The sequence below is a fragment of the Myotis yumanensis genome, unplaced genomic scaffold (assembly GCF_028538775.1).
Source record: "Myotis yumanensis isolate MYYU_CA2020_CCGP unplaced genomic scaffold, mMyoYum1.0.hap1 SCAF_14, whole genome shotgun sequence".
In the NCBI taxonomy this organism is placed as follows: Eukaryota; Metazoa; Chordata; class Mammalia; order Chiroptera; family Vespertilionidae; genus Myotis; species Myotis yumanensis.
Genome location: NW_027223765.1, coordinates 43,457,072 through 43,476,164, shown reverse-complemented (window position 1 = coordinate 43,476,164; position 19,093 = coordinate 43,457,072). Strand labels below are relative to the sequence as shown.

The window sequence follows — 19,093 nt, the reverse complement described above, 5'->3', positions numbered from 1 at the left end:
AAAACAGAAATGGACTCCCAGATACAGAGAACAAGCTGACTGACAGCTGCCAGATGGGAGGGGATTTGGGAGCTAAGTGAAAAAGATAAAGGGATTAATAAGTACAAATCGGCAGTTACAGAATAGTTACAGGGTGTAAAAGACATCACAGGGAATATACTAGTTAGTATTCCATCTATAATAATAAAAGCATAATATGCTAATTAGACCGGATGTCCTTTTGGACGAAGCCCGGGTGCCTGCCGGTGGCTGGAGGGAAGCCTGGGTCCTGGGTGCCAGAGGGAAGCCGGTGCCGTCAGCTGGGGGAAGGAAGGCCCACTCTTGCAGAATTTCATACGTCAAGCCTCTAATAATATAATAACTATGTATGGTGCCAGGTGGGTACTACACTTATGGCAAGGGAGAATCACTTCATGAATTATATAAATGTCTAACCACTATGCTATACACCTGAAACTAATGTAATATTGAATGTCAAGTGTAATTGAAAAAAAATTTTTCACTTTGAAATTATTTTTTCCATTTATATCCATAAAACTTTGTAAGCTACCTTTGAAGATACAATTTTTTCTTCTGTTTTTCTTTGCCCGTCATCTTCTATTTGTTTGTTCAACTCTTCAATCCATTTGCTCTGCTGTTCTTGTTTCACACCACTAAAAGGGTGCTCTGGCAGTACTGCTTCCTAAATAATAGTCATCAATACCATTTAAAGTACAGATTTTTTTTCCTGACCACTTTATATTTACAAATCTTAACCAAAGTTTACACAAATTTAATAAATTTATTTCTAAGAACAGAAATAACTTTAAACAAAAAATTCTAGTATACAAGAATTAAGCAGATATGTTTTGATTGTCAGAATCATATTTGTAACATATATTAAACGATACAAGATAAATACAGGGTGGGTGAAAGTAGGTTTACAGTTCTGAGTACACAAAAACACAGTTTATTCTTGTATTATTATTTATTAATTATTGTATTATTTTCTATACGTACAACGGTAAACCTACTTTTACCCTACCCTGTATAAGGAAAGGAAATTTTCTAATGAAAAAATAGAAAATTATTTCTCCAAAGCAATGATAGTTTCCAAAATTCTAACCTAAAATACTTTCACTTAGATTTGGAAAGGAGTTATATTGATAATTTAAAATAGATGAATATTGTTTTACATTTGGCTTCAAAATACAAAAAATATTGCCTTTGGACCCAGAGCCAGGAGGATAGGAGACCAACTTTCTCTATTGAATAGTAATGTCTTTTTCTAGGATACCCTTCTTTTCCATTTCTGCTACTATAGCCCTATCACAATCTATGTCATTTCAATAAGAAAAATATATTGTGCCGTGACAGATGTGGCTCAGTTGGTTGAGTGTCATCCCGTGCACCGGAAGGTCATCGGTTCAATTCCCAGTCAGGGTACATACTCAAATTGTGGGTTCGATGCCTGGTCGGGGTACATACAGGACACAACCAATCAATGTTTCTCTCTCACATTGATGTTTCTCTCTCTCTCCCTTCCTCCCTTTTTCCCTCCCACACTCAAAAAAATCAATGATAATAAAAAGTGAAATTATCAAAAAACTTAATATTATAGTGTCCAGATTAAATTTTGAATTCTAAGAAAGCAAAAAATAAATAAATAAAAAAGTACTATAAAAATTTGTTGTTGCTTTACCTTATGTTAGTATGTTCTAACAAAAAGAAAAGAATGTACTGTATTCTACTCAAATTGCCTTAAATGCAACAGCTAAGCAACAAGCATTTTGTTGTGAAATAACTGCAAGACGTAATTCCAAATAGTTTGACAGAATACAATGGCAATAAACCTCCAAATGTTACTATCTGCCCTTGTTTATACAAGAAATAAAGACAAAAGCTCATAGTTTACAATTACTTTCATAAAAGGATATATTTATACAAAAAGAAAATCTTTTAATATCTCAGGTACGTCTACATATCTTTAACAGATTAAAAAAAAAATCCATCATATTTATTTAAGCCTAAAAGAGAAACTTCAAAAGGAAGATTATCTTCTATCTCTAGAAATGTTATTTTAGAGGTCAAAATGGAAAAGAAAACATGTGGGCCCTCTGAACTCCTTGTAAGAAATTCCCAACATTGGCATTGTATCATCTTAGCATTCTGTAATCAGTTTCTGAAGTTTGATGCAACCAGATCTGGTTTCAAATTTCAGTGGAGCTGCAAATTATTTAGCACAAATCAAAAATACCTTGAAAATTCCTAAAATTGCTCAAAAAAATGTCTTATACACATATATTTACACAACCGAGTGGGAAATTTAATAATCAGCTCTCTCGATTAAGTCTTTGATTTTTTTTAATTGATTCTTTTTTTTAAGAAAGAGAAAAACATGGATAGTTTGTCTCCCACACACACCCCAACAGGGATCAAACCCCTGCTACCTTTTGGTGTATGGGATGATGCTCCAACCAACTGAGCACACTGCTCAGGGCAGTCTTCAATTTCTTATTCATGGATGTTTACAAAGCCATTACCACCCACTTGCTTGCCACCTGAATAAATCATTTCAGTTGAATTCTTTTTTTCTTTTAAGTTGTTTCTTTTATTTAAAAAGATTTGTCAAACTTTCCACATCCTGGTGATAGTTTACATGATTAATAAGCAGCTTTTTCATGAAATGCTTGGAGGGGAATGAGTTCTCAACCTGTATGATCTGACCATCCCACTGACTGAAGATTCTCTTGAATAAAAAAAACAAGGCGGGAGGAGGGGAGGAGGAGCATGCTAGAAACCAAAGGAAACATTCCTCATGACAGCCATCCAAAACTGAAAAAAAACCCACAAAACACCTCAAAAACAAAACCAATTCACGAACTCCACTTTTTCTATTTTACAACTTTCTATACCTCAATCTTTTTAAAAAAATATGTTTTTATTTATTTCAGAGAGGAAGGAACAGGGAGATAGGAACATCAGTGAGAGAGAATCATTGATCGGCTGCCTCCTGCACACCCCACACTGGGGATCAAGCCACAGCCCTGGTATGTGCCCTGACAAGGAATGGAACCGTGACCTCCTGGTTCATAGGTCAATGCTCAACCACTGGGCAATGATGGCCGGGCCTACACCTCACTCTTGATTTTGGCCTTCCTGGCTGAAACAGCTTCCCAGTCCTGCCTCTCCCAAAGACAGTAGGATGTGGTGATCCAACCCCCCTCGCCCCTTAGGCTTGGTGGATTCCAGAGAACTGATGGTGTTGAAAAAGTGTGTTGGAAAAACAAAAAATGGCGGGGAAAAAAATCCACTGGAAGATGAGAAGGAAAATGGTGAGGAACTGGGTTTAAGTGAGAGCATATATACTTTTGTTAACGTAGCCAGCCCAGGCAAGCAAGGTTACTTGTCTGCTATTCTGGTTGGTCGATCTCCCAGGGAATTCTTCCCCCACTGATCATCTAGGCCCAGAAACCTTCTTGCCAACCTCACATGTCTGTTACTTCCCTTTGCCTATCTTCAGGCTATGTATGTGGGGAAGACCTCTCTCCCCCTAGCTGCCACCCTGAAATAAAATTAACACCAAAGTCTCACTTGGTGAGCATTAGTTTGAAACAGAAAAATAGAGAGCAAATATTATTAGGTCTGATCAAATAATTGAATCGATAACCCTTCCCCTGGGAACTGACCTTTAGGCCACTTCACAATGGACATTCCACTTGCTAAGACCGTTCTCTCTCCCCTACGGAGTTTCCCAGAATCCGGACCTGCACAGAGAATTCTCGCTCAGAAAAAGCCCACCTAGATTCCTTTAAAAACCTCTGACTCCCCGTCTTTGGGGGCTGATGCCATTTTAGGGCTCAGCTCATCTGGGTTTCCAGATGACCTAATAAATTCTTAATTCTTTACCCCTTTTGGCCTCATGCATTCCTCCTTCGGCGATCCTAACATTTGGTGCCGAAACCTGGGAGGGTTCCACTGGGATAGGAGCCATCCCGGCTTTGATCATCCTGAGTTTGCTACTCGGAGAGCAGTAGGCAGTGGCCATTGGACCTGACTTACCTCTGAATCCTACTCAGGTAACTCGGTTGCTGGCCTTGATTAGGCCTCCCTCCCTTAAGGACCCTCCCAAACCAGCCAAGGAGGATGCTGGATCGGGAATCTCTCCTCCATTGCTGTCCCTCCATCCCACACCAGCCAATCTTCTCTAAGTGACTGACGTTCCACAATTTCCCTTGTCTCGAGTCTTCTGCCCACTCTCTCTCACTGACTTCTCGAAAGTCTCTTGTCTCAAAAGTCCTAGTGCTAGACCAGAAGACTCCTCAGCCATTTTGCTTTGGGTCCTTCTAGATTGGGGACGCCCAGTCCAGAGGGTCACCTCTCATTTCTCATGGTGAATTGTTTAGCAGTGGGACACCGGCCCTAAACAGTCAACTGTGGATTTGTGGTCTGTCACTCACCTGTCCTCTCTCATGAGCCATGCTAACACTCCCTTTGCACACTCACAAGCGAGATCATGCCCAACCAACTCATTTTATTTTGTAACACTGTTTGGCCACAATATAAACTAGATAATAAGTCTCAAACGGCACTTTTAATTTTAACACATTGCACAATTTAGATAATTGCTGTCACTGCAATGAAAAATGGTCAGAGATTCCCTATGTCCGGGCCTTTTTCACCCTTTAATCCCAATCCTCTCAGTCCTGCTCTACCCATCAGGTCTTTCTCCTTCACACAAAACAACATACCCCTCCCTAACACTTCTAATTCTGAATCTACTTTTGACCCAGCAGACCACCAACCTCTAACCACTTACACATCCCCTCCCTCACCTGCAGTAGATCCCCAAAACCCAGACCCTCCTAACCAGCAACCACCATCTCCCCCAGCTCCTGAGAGCCCAAGTCCCAAAAATGCAAGCTCCAAAACAGCCTTTTCGCACCTAACACTTACTCTTGGGCCACCCAAAGACCACCCTCCTCAATAGCCTCTTCTATTCCTGTGCCCATTCTATCCCTAAGGGAACTGAGGGTATTATGGTCAATTATGACAAACTTAATGAAATTACTCAAGGCCCTGACAAAAACCCAGCTCTCTTTCTCTTCCGCCTCATGGAGGCCTTACAGAAATTTATCACCTTAGACTCCACTTCCCCAGAGGGAGCCCTTCTTCTGAAACCCATTTTATATCCCAATCAGCCCTCGACATACACCATAAACGTCAAAAAATAGACACAGGTACACAAACCCCTCAAAAAGACTTCATTAACCTGGCTTTTAAGGTTTTTAATAATAGAGATTAGGAGACCCAAATCCAAAAACAGAGGCGAGATCAGGCCAAGGCTGAGGCCCAAACAAAGGCCTTTCAGCTCCTAGCCACCGCTCTCACGAACCCCAAATGAAGTGCCGGTCCTCCAACCAAGGGTAAGTCAGGGGCTAAGCTTTCTCTGGGCCATGCTTCAAATGCAACAAGGAAGGACACTGAGCCAAGTTCTGCCCAAGCCCGAGACCCCACCTGGGCCCTGCCCAAGGTGAGGAAGGGAAGGCCACTGGAAATCAGACTGTAGTCTGGCCCCTCCAGGTTGGATCTCAGCAAGGCCACCCTCTGGATCCGGTTTGGAGTTCCCAGACCTCCTGGAACTGGCCAGGAAAGACTAAAGCTGCCCAGGCCTTGACAAGGCCCCACAGACTTACATCACCAGGACAGAGCCTCGGGTAATGACTGCGGTGGCAGGTAAGCCGATCTCATTTTAATTGACACAGCAGCCACTTACTCTGCCCTCCCCGAGTTCACTGGGACCCTTGTCCTCAGTCTCTATTATGGGGGTTGACAGACTAGCCCCTCAGTCATTAGCCACATCACCTCTACACTGCATCTTACTAAATACCCCCATTCACTCTTTTCTCACTCTACCTCGGTGTCTGGCCAGGGATACCATGCATCCCCTCATAAAACCCAGTTGTCCCAAATGACCTACCTCAGTTTCACTCTCACCCCACAAAGCTGCGCCAATCCTTAGACTGTAAATGCCTTATCTCCTCCATGACTCTCCCCTCCTCTTCTCTCAGGCTCACTGGGTACTCTCGCCTCTGAGTTCCTAACTTTAGTCTTCTCGCAAAGCTCCTCGGACATGACATGGTGAAGGGACCCCCCTCACTGAGCCTTTAGATTCCAAGGCCAGCATTCTCACCCTTTAACGCTCTGAAAACTGCTCTCACCTCAGCACCTTCTCAACCCCTCTTCCCAAAGAACAGCTCTCTTTATTACAGAACTGCAAAAGCTTACTTAACAGTCCTGCTACTATCAGAAGTTGAACTCATTATCACCCAAACCTTAGCATGTTATCTCTAAGGAAAAATGTGACAGTTTAAATACAAGCTGCTAGAAACCTGGAAACTGCAGTCCTAGAACAGGCTACTGGGCCTGCTCCCTCCTCCCCCTGCCTTGTCTCCAGCCTCATATGTCTATACATAACTTTCCAAAGTCTTAATAACTTAAAGTCTTTGGAGCATTGCTGGGGTAAATGATAAACACCTAAATATTTTTAAATAACATAAAATACTGAAACACTGATTGCTAGACAAGTTTTAATTCTCCTGCTCTTAGTTTTTATTATAGAAGACCTCTTGTACTTTGTTAAATGTATATTTTCTTAAAAGTAAGAGTGTGTTTAAAGTGTGTTCATAAATGTAAATGCTGGTTGTTTACTTTTTGGCTACAGCTGGTTATTTGTGAAATAGGTAGAAGGTTTTATGTTGTCCATTAAGTCAGGACCTGATCACCCAATGTCCAAAGGGACCCCTTCTCTCCTAGTAAGCTAAAGCAGCCCCACCCAGGCTCTCTCCTGTTGCTTAAGTCCTTATATCTGAGCCTAGACTTTATTTCCACCGCTCATTCACAGTCCTTGACACTATCACTAAAAGTCCCAATAGGTCTTCCTGCTTGGTATTTAGGAGCCTCTCTCCCCTTTTCTAGCCTTCTTAAAAGTCATACACTTCAAAGGACACCAAGTCAGGAATGAATCCGTAATACAGGGAAATAACAAAGCAGACCAGGAAGCCAAGGCAGCGGCTCAGAGGAACCCCCCATGTCCCCAACTATTAGCTATTACCTCATATAACACCCTAATACACTCCAGAGGAATTCAGTCCCTATTAGCTCTTGGGGCCACTCAGGAAGATCCATGGTTAAAATTTCAGGGAAAATATATCCTTCCCCAGGAACAGGCCTACGATATCTTACGGGCTATTCACAATTCCCTACATATAGGAAAGACTGCTTTTACAACTCCTAAACCCCCTCATCACATGTCCTAACCTAGTCTCCCTACTGCAAGATATCACCAAAACCTGTTCTGCTTGTTACTCAGTATCTCCCCAAGGGCAGGTTAGACCTCCTTCTTTCCCCATTCATCAGTCAAGGGGCCAAATCCCTGGACAAGACCGAAAAATTGATTTCACTCACATGCCCCCTATTAAAAGAACCAAATTATCTTTTAACCCTCAAATATCTTTTAACCCAGTCTCAGGCTGGGTAGAAGCCATTCCCCACTACGTCTGACCCACCTCATTACAATTAGATAATGAACCTGTTTTCATATCTCAAATGACTCAACAGGTCTCCTCCACTCTGAACATCCAGTGGAACTTACAACCCCCTCCCCCACCAGCCCCAATCTTCAGGCAAGGTAGAAAAGGCAAATTCCTTAATTAAGTCTCACCTAACTAAATTAACTCTCAAAACTAAAGAATCTTAAACTACTCTACTACCTCTAGCCCTTATGCACATCAGGGCAATCCCCTCCATGCACCCTCCTTTCTTAGTCCCTTTGAACTCATGTATGGAAGACCCTTCTTATTAGGAAAACTTCCCTTCCACAGAGATCCCTCTCAGGGACCAAGTCCCCATTTTAAATCTCATCATACAATTACTGAAGAACATGCTGATCAGGTCTTCCCTCAACTTTTACAGGAGACATCACCCCTACTCCTCCTAAAGGAAATCCATCAATAATTTACAGCCCTCGTGGCAAGGCCCTTATCAGGTACTCTTAACTGCTCCAACTGCAGCTAAACTATCAGGATATACCCCATGATTCCACCTTTCCAGATTAAAACCCATCCCCAGAACACCTCCATCACATGAGCTGGAGTCCCCTAACTTTACAGCCACCAGATTGGGCCCATCAGACTCCACCTTGCCCACATCCCAGAGGAAGAGGATGAATGAGTGAGCACCCATGCACGTGCCCCCTATGTACTGACCCTACCAACCCTGACTTCCCGGGAAGCCCACCTTCTCTCACAATACAAATCCTCCAGGTCCTAGCTACTGTCCCCCCTCCCTTTACATCAGGATTCTCACCTTTCTATGGGACTTCCTTCTACAAGGGGACTTCGATTACCCATGGGATGAGACTTCCTTCTTTCTAGGTCCCGAACAAACCCTTTCCCCCTCCTTGGGACAATCCCGACCCTGGAAGTGGGGATTAGCTCTCCTTCTCATTCTATATCAACCATCCTCTCCTACACCCATTAGGAACTTTCTCACTTCCATTCATCTCAAATGAACACTTAACCTTACCCATTCCCTCTAATCCAGACCAATTCAACCCTTGCCAGGGATTGCTGGCTCTGCCTTTCACACTCTTCTTCAGCAAATACCACCATCCTTATATCAGTCAAGAGACGGAATTGGGCAAAAATCACTCTAGCTTATAAGAAGGAAAAGGGAACTATATTTCTCAAAAAGGCAGACACCCTTCTAGGTAATTATTATACAGCCCAGGCAAATCAAGCCTCCCTTCTTTTCTGTTCTTATATTCAATCTCCTACTAAGGTAGCTCCTCCCTCCCTGTCCAGGTCTTATCACTCTAACACCCCACTAATCGCCCAAACCCCTTTATGCTTTACAAGGTCACAGGGCAATATATCAATGGGCCATCTCCCATCATCAGCTTGCAACACACCACAGTTAACCTAGAACTACCGAACGGCCATTGGTCCCAATGGAAGCCAATCGTTACTTTCTACAGCCAGTTCGTTTTTCTTCTTATCCAACCACCCAGGCCCCAGGCTTCACCTGCTCCTTTCCTTCCCTTTCTCTTTTCCTTTGGATAAAAGCCCAATGTAGCGTTCCCGTCCACTTTCACTGCAATAGAATCTCAAGCACTCATCTGTCACCCCTTATCGGTAGCGCCATGACGACTACCCTCTCAACTTGGAGTGTGGAACTGAGAAAAGGAACCTCATACCCTTTAGTCCATCTCTTCTCTCTTTATCTTTCAGCTTCTCTCCATGATCAGGGATTTTTCTTGCTCTGTGAGGAAAACACATACATCTGCCTCCTGATCAACTGGACAGAAACCTGTACCTTCATCTATCTCTCACCCATTGTAGATGTAGCCCCCAATAATCAGTCTTTACCTGTCCCCATAACCCATCATATCTGACACAAAAGAGAAGTCCAGAGAATACCTCTCCTAATAACCCTGGGCATCACAGTAGGGGTTGAAACTGCCATAGGGAGCCTAACCACTGGTCATCCTATGTTGAAATCCTGTCTCAGGACCTACCAGAAAGCTCTGGATGCCTAGCAAGGGGCAAAACTGGAAAAACAATAACCTCACCCCCAGGGTAACCTCCCCTCCCCTTTCATATCACTAGTCAGGCAGTTTAGACCCCTGACCTTTTCCTCCCTAAAGATAACATCTAGACCTCAGTTGTATTTCAGCTCCAGGTCTAGAAAAGCAGCAAAACCAGACAAGTGACGCTGTGGCAGCCTCTGACCAGCTTTTACCTCCCAAGTCACTCAACAGGACCGCTTTTGAGCCTTCTCCAACCAGTCTCTTGGGGAAATCATGCTGCTGCGACCCCTCATCCAGCAGACTACTATCAAATTCCATCCCCCTGTGATCAAGACGTCCCACGTCAGCAGGAAGTAATTACAAAAGATATGACCTTTGTCCATATTCCATAAAACAAAAAGGCTAGAACGTTAGGTCTGATCAAATAATTGAATCGATAACTCTCCCCTGGGAACTGACCTTTAGGTCACTTCACAATGGACATTCCACTTGTTTAGACCACATTCCACTTGCTAAGACCATTATCTCTCCCAGAATCTGGACCTGCATAGAGAATTCTCTGCCCAGAGAAAGCCTGCCTAGAGTCCTTCAAAAACCTGACTCCTCGTCTTTGCGGGTTGGCACCATTTTGGGGTTCAGCCCATCTGGGTTTCCAGATGACCTAATAAATTCATAATGCTTTACCCCTTTTGGCCTCCTGCATTCCTCCTTCAGCAACCCTAACAAATATGAAGATGCAATAAGTGTTGATGGCAGGTGTGAGTAGATCAAAGTTCTCACCTATCCGCCACTAAAACAATGGGCAATGGTTCAAATGGCCAGAGAAAAACAGGATGGTTAGTGGGTGAGCAAGGGGCAGAGTTACAACTAAGATGTCATGACTTGGTTACAATTTCCATTTTTAGCACCGTTAATGTGTTCATTTAAATCTAAATTAGTATATTCCCCAGGCAGAACAACAAACCACCCAAACATCTTAAATACTAGAGGCAATGGGAAGGGAAAGGTTAAAAAGAGAGAATCCAGTGATGCTGTTGTAATTAGGTAGTTATTAATAATAGGAAAGGAGCAAAAGGGAGGCCAGATATTATAAGCATGGCCATTTGGGCAGTATCACCAGGAAGCTACAATTTCAAAGTCTCCAGTGAACCACCAGTCCATTCCCTGCAGGTCACTGTGGGAAGGGGTCCAACAAAGGGGGAAATGGGCACATGTGCAATGAGTTGGGGTGACAAGGGAAAGTGCCTCAGTCAAGACTAGGGAACGATGGGTTGGATAGAGTAGGCAGGGCCATTGGAAGCCCGTGAAAATTTGGGAATGCATAATCCTACAGACAAAGCTTGCTCGCTCTCTCTCGGCTCTCTGGTTCCTTTGGCTTTGCTCCTGCCTGTGTGTCCTCTATAATCACATGGCCCATGGCCCACGGCCATGCAGACCGCACATGCAATGGACTAATGGACTGCAGCTGGGAACACAAATTAAGCTAGCCTGATGCTGCATTGGACTGTGCAGAGATGGAATGGAAACTCTGGACATTGGCTTTCATTTTAGTTCTGCTGAAAGCAAAATGGAACTTCTTTAATGGCAGGACTAAGCAAAATGGAACTATGTAAACTCGGATTTGATTCCACAGAAATAAAGCTTTCTTCAATATCTCATCCTCCTGTGGGACTCTCAGAAAATTCATTTTCTCGGAATATCACAAGAAGCCCATTCCCACTAGCAACCAGTGGAGACGTGGAGATTACCCCACCAATAATACCAGTACTGTGTAAGGAGGTACTGTAGATCACATATTGATATCCTGCTCCTTGGTGCCAAAGGAGCTAGACCACTCATCCAGATCTCAAAAAAGGAGGTGGTGTAGTGCTCCATGGGGATGAGAGGTGCACGCAGTGCTGCCAGCTCAGTATAGGACAGGTACCTGTTAATGGGGTATTGGTCCAACTGACTGAACTGCCAGTGCACAGGGAAGATGTTTATGTTGTAGTTCCTTCTTGAAGTCCCCGGCCAGCAGCAACAACATGGGGTGGTCTCCAGCCTCTAGGTGCTTCTCATTCTCATGTTTACACACAGCTTCTGCTTTTTGGTTACAAGGTTGTCCTCATCCCTTTCATACAGAGTGACCAGAGTGTTCTTGAGCCAGCCCCGCATGCACAAGGGAAATTCAGTCAGCTCAGAGTCCAGGCAGGGATCCGATATAGTCCAGGTGGAGCTTGTGGCCCTTCTTGGTGCCCTTCAGGGTGCACTTGATGGCAAAAAGTAGCAGGAAGAGTCGAAAGTCTTGTTTGTCATTGCTGCACACCTTCTCAAACTCACAAATGGGGGTCCTGACACATGTACATGGGGGTGTTGTTTTCATCCAGTTCACACACCTTGACAAGTTTGCAGTGCTGGTTCTGGCAGGGTTTTCAACCACCACCTCCTTTTTAGCTTCTTCAGCACCTTCATCAAACTCTCCTACTTTGACCTGGACGGGGTTGGCTCCCATGGGTACCTCAGACATCTCAGCCACCATTTCCTCTATCACCTCTATCTCATCAGGCAGGGCTTCCTGCTGTGGGATGCCAAGTCTCTCCAGACCAGAGAAAGGAGAAAGGAAAGCCAGGCCTTCATGGTGCTGGAAACCTTGAGTGTCAGGCAGGCAGGCAGCATGCTATGAACTTCAGCAGTCTCAACGTCTGCAGAACATCTAGGAAACATTTTATTCTTTTCTTTTCTTAAGTTTTCCCCAATGTGTATTCAGTTAGAGGAATGAAAGTGTAAGGATTTGTGGGGTGGAGAGAAGTGGTAGGAATGGAATCTCCTTTTGGTCACTGAGCTCATTTGGTTTAAGCTAAGGCAAATATCCTCATGCAAGACACACTGTTTAACAAATGTGTTTTGGCCACATCTAGCACCCCCTTCCTCTAATTCTTCCATATGGTTAAGGAAAGAACCCTTTTTCTCCAGGCTCACTCACACTTTTTCACTTTATCTCCCTCATACTATTGACCTGAGACTTTCCTTTCTCCTATATAAAAACTCATTTTTAAAACATCCATTTCGAGCCTAATTCTCAAATGACAGCCTTGAGTGAAAACTTATTTTCATAGATATTCACTAAAACCTTCCCCACCTTCAACTTATTCTATGTTAGAAAACATTAAGCCTTACTCCTAACACAAGTACAGTATAAATGTCAGCAGCTAAATCCTAACTGAAAGTAGATGGCTTTTCAAATGGTCAACTACATTAAATGCCTGGTTCAGTTTTATTTAATTATCCTCTTACTAAGAGCCCAGTGCACAAATTCATGCACCTTTAAAGGCACTGTGGGCAGTGAGGCTGCAGTGGGCACAGGGGCAGGTCTCGGCCCATCCTCCGCACCCCTACCTGGCCCCTCCTGCAGCAGCCCTGCTCCCGTTGCCGCTGCTCCCATGCATTGACAGTGCCAGCCCCACTCGCACCAGCTGATGGTGCAGAGCAATTGGGGCCGGAGTCGTCAGTGGGTGCGAGCAGCGGCTGCTGGCCCAATCACCTCTCAGGAGCAGGGGGAGGTGGAGAAGCCCTCAGGGGTGATCGGGGCCACCAAGCCACCACACACATCTGCTGATGGCACTGGGCTAGAAAAATCAGGATCTTCCTAGAGCAATGGTTCTCAACCTTCCTAATGCCGAGACCCTTTAATACAGTTCCTCATGTTGTGGTGAGCCCCAATTTCATTGTTACAAATTTAACATAATTAAAGCATAGTGATTAATCACAAAAACTATATGTAATTATATATGTGTTTTCCGATGGTCTTAGGCATCGGTCGGAACTCGAGGGCGGCTTTCTCTCCGAAAGGGGTCGTGACCCACAGGTTGAGAACAGCTGTCCTAGAGGAAAAGTAGCAAAACAAAGAGCTAACAACACTTTTTGGGGGGTGGGTAGAGGTAATTTGAATTTGAAAATTACTTTAAAAGCCTCTGGCTAAAAATCCTAGTTTTCATGTGCTTATTTGTCATATATCCCCTTTGAAGCCATGTTGGTTCAAAATCTTTTGCCTATTTTAAAAAATTGAGTTTTCCTATAATTTGCTTTTCAAAAAAAGATATATTCTAGATGTAAATCAGTTTCAATTAGGTAATTTTCTCCCTTTCTATATTTTACAATATAATAGTAATCATCAAAAGCCAGAACTTTTGATTAAGGGGATTTATCATCTTCTTATTTTACAAATTGTTCACTGTTTATGCCAGCTTTCAATTTTTTTTTAAATTAAATCTTTATTCAGATTATTACAGTTGTCCCTCCCCCTCACCCCATAGCTCCCCTCCACCCGGTTCCCATCCAACCCTCTGCCCTTACCTCCCCCCGCCACTGTCCGCATCCATAGGTGTACGATTTTTGTCCAGTCTCTTCCCGCACCCCCCCACACCCCTTTCCCCCTGGGAATAGTCAGTCCACTCCCTTTCTATGGCCCTGATTCTATTATATTCACCAGTTTATTCTGTTCATCAGATTATTTATTCACTTGATTTTTAGATTCACTCTTTGATAGATGTGTATTTGTTGTTCATAATTTATATCTTTACCGTTTTCTACTTCTTCCTCTTCTTAAAGGATAACTTTCAGCATTTCATATACTACTGGTTTGGTGGTGATGAACTCCTTTAGCTTTTTCTTATCTGTGAAGCTCTTTATCTGACCTTCAATTTTGAATGATAGCTTTGCTGGGTAAAGTAATCTAGGTTGTAGGTTCTTGCTATTCATCACTTTGAATATTTCTTGCCACTCCCTTCTGGCCTGCATAGTTTCTGTTGAGAAATTAGCTGACAGTTGTAGGGGTACTCCCTTGTAGGTAACTGACTTTTTTTCTCTTGCTGCTTTTAAGATTCTTTGTCTTTTGCTCTTGGCATTTTAATTATGATGTGTTTTGGTGTGGTCCTCTTTGGATTCCTTTTGTTTGGGGTTCTCTGTGCTTCCTGGACTTGTAAGTCTATTTCTTTCACCAGGTAGGGGAAGTTTTCTATCATTATTTCTTCAAATAGGTTTTCAATATCTTGCTCTCTCTTCTTCTGGCACCCCCATAATTTGGATGTTGGTATGCTTGAAGTTGTCCCAGAGGCTCTTTACACTATCTTCATATTTTTGGATTCTTTTTTCTTTTTGTTTTTCCAGTTGGGTGATTTTTGCTTCTTCATATTTCAAATCTTTGACTTGATTCTTGCGATCCTCTGGTGTGCTGTTGGGAGTCTGTATAATATTCTTTATTTCAGTCGGTGTATGCTTAAATTCTAGTTGGTCCTTGTTCATATCCTTGAGGGTCTCACTAAATTTATCGGTGGTTTCTAGAAAAGTCTTGAAAAACCTTATAAGTTTGGTTTTGAACTCTATATCCAGTAGTGTGCTTTCCTCCATTTCTGTCATTTGTGACCTGTTTCTTTGTCTCCGCATTTTTTATGCTTCCCTGTGTTGATAGAGTGGCTTTCTGTGCTAGGTGTCCTATAGGGCCCAGTGGCTCAGCCTCCCCAATTACCTGAGGTGGACACTCTTGGTGCACCCCTTTGTGGGCTTTGTGCACAGTCTTGTTTTAGGTAAGCCTTGATTGTTGTAGGTATCACTGGGAGGAATTGACCTCCAGGCCAATTGTCTGTGAGAATCAGCTGTATCTACAGTGGGAGAACTTCTGTGCTGGAGACACCCTTCTAGGGCAAGACTTGCTTCATTGGGGCTTTGGTGCTCACTGAGTCTACCCCCTGAGTGTGTCCCTTATGGATCTGAGGAGTTGTAATTTGGATGTTCCCATTCTGACCACTGGGTACACTGGCTCTTGAATCTCTAAGGAGGTGCTAATTTAGCCTCTGCCTGAGGCTACCCAACAGGAGCTACGGAGAGATCTGCAGATTCCTCTTCTTTGTTTGGGATTTGGAGGTGCCCAGATGAAGCCCAGCTGTGAAGCAATGCAAGCTGCTGTGGGGCCTTGGGCCTTCTTTTGGAAGTTCTGGGTCTCTCTGACCCAGCTGCAGTTTGTTAGGTAATTTTCAGATTGCAAAGGGCCAGGCCTTTCATATGTAAAAGCCTCTGCGCACAGCTTGGGTGGGGCGGGGTCTCAGGGAATCAACAGGGCAGAGCAAACGTCTGTGGCAGATCCTCAGTCCTACCCTAAGAGGCCCCATGTCTCAGTGTCCCGGGGTAATCACTGCAAGCACCTCTGAGAGAAAGCCGCCCTCGAGTACCGACTGATGCCAGACAGTCCAGTTTCTCCCCGTATGAGTCTGGGTCCTCGGAGACTCGCCTGGAACGGTAGTTCAGAGCATTTGGGAGCTTGAAACTCCCTCCTGATTGAAAAAGACAACCGTGTCCTCAGTTGCCAGCCCTTTCCACGTGCGCCTCCGTACGTCTGCACTTTACTTCTGCACCTCCTCTGAGTCTCAGTGTGCTTTTCTCTTTCCTTCTAGTTGTAGAATTTCCACTCAGCCAGCCTTCCTTATGGTCCTGGATGATGTCCGTTTTGTCTTTTAGTTGTATTTTTGACGTGGTTGTGCGAGGCAGCAATTTCCGGTGTTTACCTATGCCGCCATCTTGGTTTCTCCTAGCTTTCAATTTTGTGCAGTGACACTTGTGTATTCATTTTATATCCAGCCACTGTGATTAAATTTACCTATTATTTCTACAAATTTAATGACTCAATTTCTGAATGTTAAACCTAGTTTGTGTTACTTAAACCCAACTCATCATGATATATTATTTTTAACATTTTTCTTTCTTGTATTTTTTTGTCAGGTTTTATTATAAAACTTATTGGTCTTAATAGCTTTGGGCATTAGGTTTTTATTTAATTACTAGAGGCCCGGTGCACAAAAATTTGTGCACTGGGGGGAGGGGTTCCCTCAGCTCGGCCTGTGACCTCTCACAGTCTGGGACCCCTCGGGAGATAACGACCTGCTGGCTTAGGCCTGCTCCCGGGTGGCAGAGGGCAGGCCCAATCCCTAAGTGCAGCCCCTGGTCAAGCTCAGAGCAGGGCCGATTGGGGAGTTGGGGCGCTGTCCTATCATGCACAGAGCAGGGCGGATCGGGAGGTTGCAATGCCACCCTCAGTCACGCTCAGGGTAGACTGATTGGGGGGTTGGGGCACCGCCCCCTGTTACACTCAAGGCAGGGTCGATGGGGAGGTTGCGGTGCCACCCAATGTCACGCACAGAGCAGGGCCGATCAGGGGGTTGGGGCGCTGCCCCCTGTCACTCACAGAGCAGGGCCAATCAGGGGGTTGGGGCGCTGCCCCCTGTCACTCACAGAGCAGGGCCGATCAGGGGGTTGAGGAGCTCCCCCCTGTCACTCACAGAGTAGGGCCGATAGGGGAGTTGGGGCACTGCCCCCTGTCACACACAGAGCAGGGCGGATCAGGGGGTTGGGGCGCTGCACCCTGTCACACTCAGGGCAGGTCCAATGGGGAGGTTATGGCTCTACCCTGTCACACACAGAGCAAGGCCCATGGAGGGGGGTTGGGGTGCCACCCTCTATCACCCACAGAGCAGGGCTGATCAGGGGGTTGGGGCACCGCCACTGTCACACTCAGGGCAGGGCCGATGGAGAGGTTATGGTTCTACCCTGTCACACACAGAGCAGGGCCGATCAGGGGGTTGGTGCACTGCACCCTGTCACACACAGAGCCGCAGGGCAATCGGGGGTTTGGGGAGCGCCCACCCATCAGGCACAGAGCAGGCCTGATCAGGGGGTTTGGGCGCTGCCCCCTGTCATGCTGATCCCAGTGCCGGGAGGCATATTACCCTTTTACTATATAGGATAGAGGCCTGGTGCACGGGTAGGGGCTAGCTGGTTTGCCCTGAAGGGTGTCCTGGATCAGGGTGGGGGTCCCCACTGGGGTACCTGGCCAGGCTGGCTGAGGGGCTGAGGGCTGTTTTCCCGCTGGCAGTTGACTAAAAGCTCCCAACCGCTCCTTGTTTTCTTTTTTTTCTTTTTTTATTCTGGGCCCGCTTTAGCTCTGAGGCCTCGCTGCTGAAAACATGAATACAATGTTGCAGTCCGGGACTGACTGAAAGCCGGTTTTGTTTAGCTTTTTATTTGCAACATAGTAATAGTTGCTTAGAGTTGCAGTTGAGAGTCCCGCAAGTGAGGCGGGGAACGTTGGAGTCTGCAGTTCCTGAAGGAAGCAAGCCTCCCTGCTCGCTTCAGTGCATGGCTGCCAGCCGCCATCTTGGCTGACAGTTAATTTGCATAAGGATACGCTGATTAGCCAATGGGAAGGGTAGCGGTGTTACGCCAATTACCATGTTTCTCTTTTATTAGTGTAGACTAGAGGCCCGGTACATGAAATTCGTGCACTCAGGGGGGTCCCTGAGCCTGGCCTGTGCCCTCTCGCAGTCTGGGACTCCTTAGGGGATATCCGCTTGCTGGCTTAGGCCTGATCCCCGGATTGGGCCTAATCCAGCAGTCAGATATTCCCCCTCACATTCTGGCTCTTGCAGTCCAGGACCCCTTGCTCCTCACTGCCCGCCTGCAGCAGAGGGGGGAGTGGCTCCCACCACCACCGCTGTGCTTGCCAGCTATGAGCCCGGTTTCTGGCTGAATGGCACTCGTCCTGTGAGAGCGCACTGACCACCTCGGGCAGCTCCTGCATTGAGCGTCTGCCCCCAGGTGGTCAGTGTGCATCATAGCAACCAGTCGTTCCGCTGTTCGGTCAATTTGCATATTAGGGTTTTATTATATAGGAGGATACTGCCCTCATAAAGAACCTTGGAGTTTTGCCTTCTACCTTATTTTCTGGAAGAATTCACCATTAAACTTACCTGGGCCTGAGTCTACATTGTGAAGTAATAAATACACATTCATTCATTTCTATTTCTTGTGTCAATTTTTGTGATGTCTTTCTAATAACTTCTCAATTTTTCATCTAAATTCTCTAATGTACTGGCAGAAGTTGTTCATAATATACTCATTTTTAAAAATATATTTTTTTATTGATTTCTGAGAGGAAGACAGAGGGAGAGATGGAAACATCAATAATGAGAATCATCGATCAGCTGCCTCATGCATGCCCCCCACTGGGGATAGAACCCACAATCCAGGCATGTGCTCCTACCAGGAATTGAACCTGCAATCATTTGGTGCATGGGCCAATGCTCTAATCACAGGCCAGGGCATCTCATTTTTTTTATTTTAAATGGAATATTTCTAAAATGGCTTACTTAGGATGATATTTGTTTTAGGGCTTTTTTGCTTTTAATGCTCAATTGGTAATCCCTTCTAGTCTAATTTCCAGAGTCATTTTTCTTAATGAACTGGTTTTGAATTTTAGTAAATGCTTTTTCTACTGTACTGAGATATTTTCTTTTGTTGGGTTAAAGGAAACATTACATTTGTGGATTTAAAACATTTCCTTAACTACCTAGTATGAACCTATCTTACTGATGATACACATTATTGAATTTTACTTGCTAATATTTTAAGATTTTTGTGTGTATATTCATGAAACAAAATAACCTAATCTTCCTTTTCTGTTATTTATTTTTCTGGCTTTAATATCAAGTTCATACCAGG

At 44.6% G+C, this 19,093-nt stretch overlaps 1 protein-coding gene and 1 pseudogene across 10 annotated transcripts in view; both read right to left on the bottom strand.

The window, feature by feature from the left end:
- CCDC66 (coiled-coil domain containing 66) overlaps positions 1–19,093 on the bottom strand; it is a 71,303-nt gene that overhangs the window by 26,040 nt on the left and 26,170 nt on the right. For all 10 annotated transcript variants that reach the window (XM_070390802.1, XM_070390806.1, XM_070390798.1 and 7 more), the window contains one exon: positions 551–682. In XM_070390802.1, coding sequence (XP_070246903.1) covers positions 551–682 — 132 coding nt within the window. The remainder of the gene's footprint in view (positions 1–550; positions 683–19,093) is intronic.
- LOC138992561 (SPARC pseudogene) lies at positions 11,288–12,860 on the bottom strand (annotated as a pseudogene).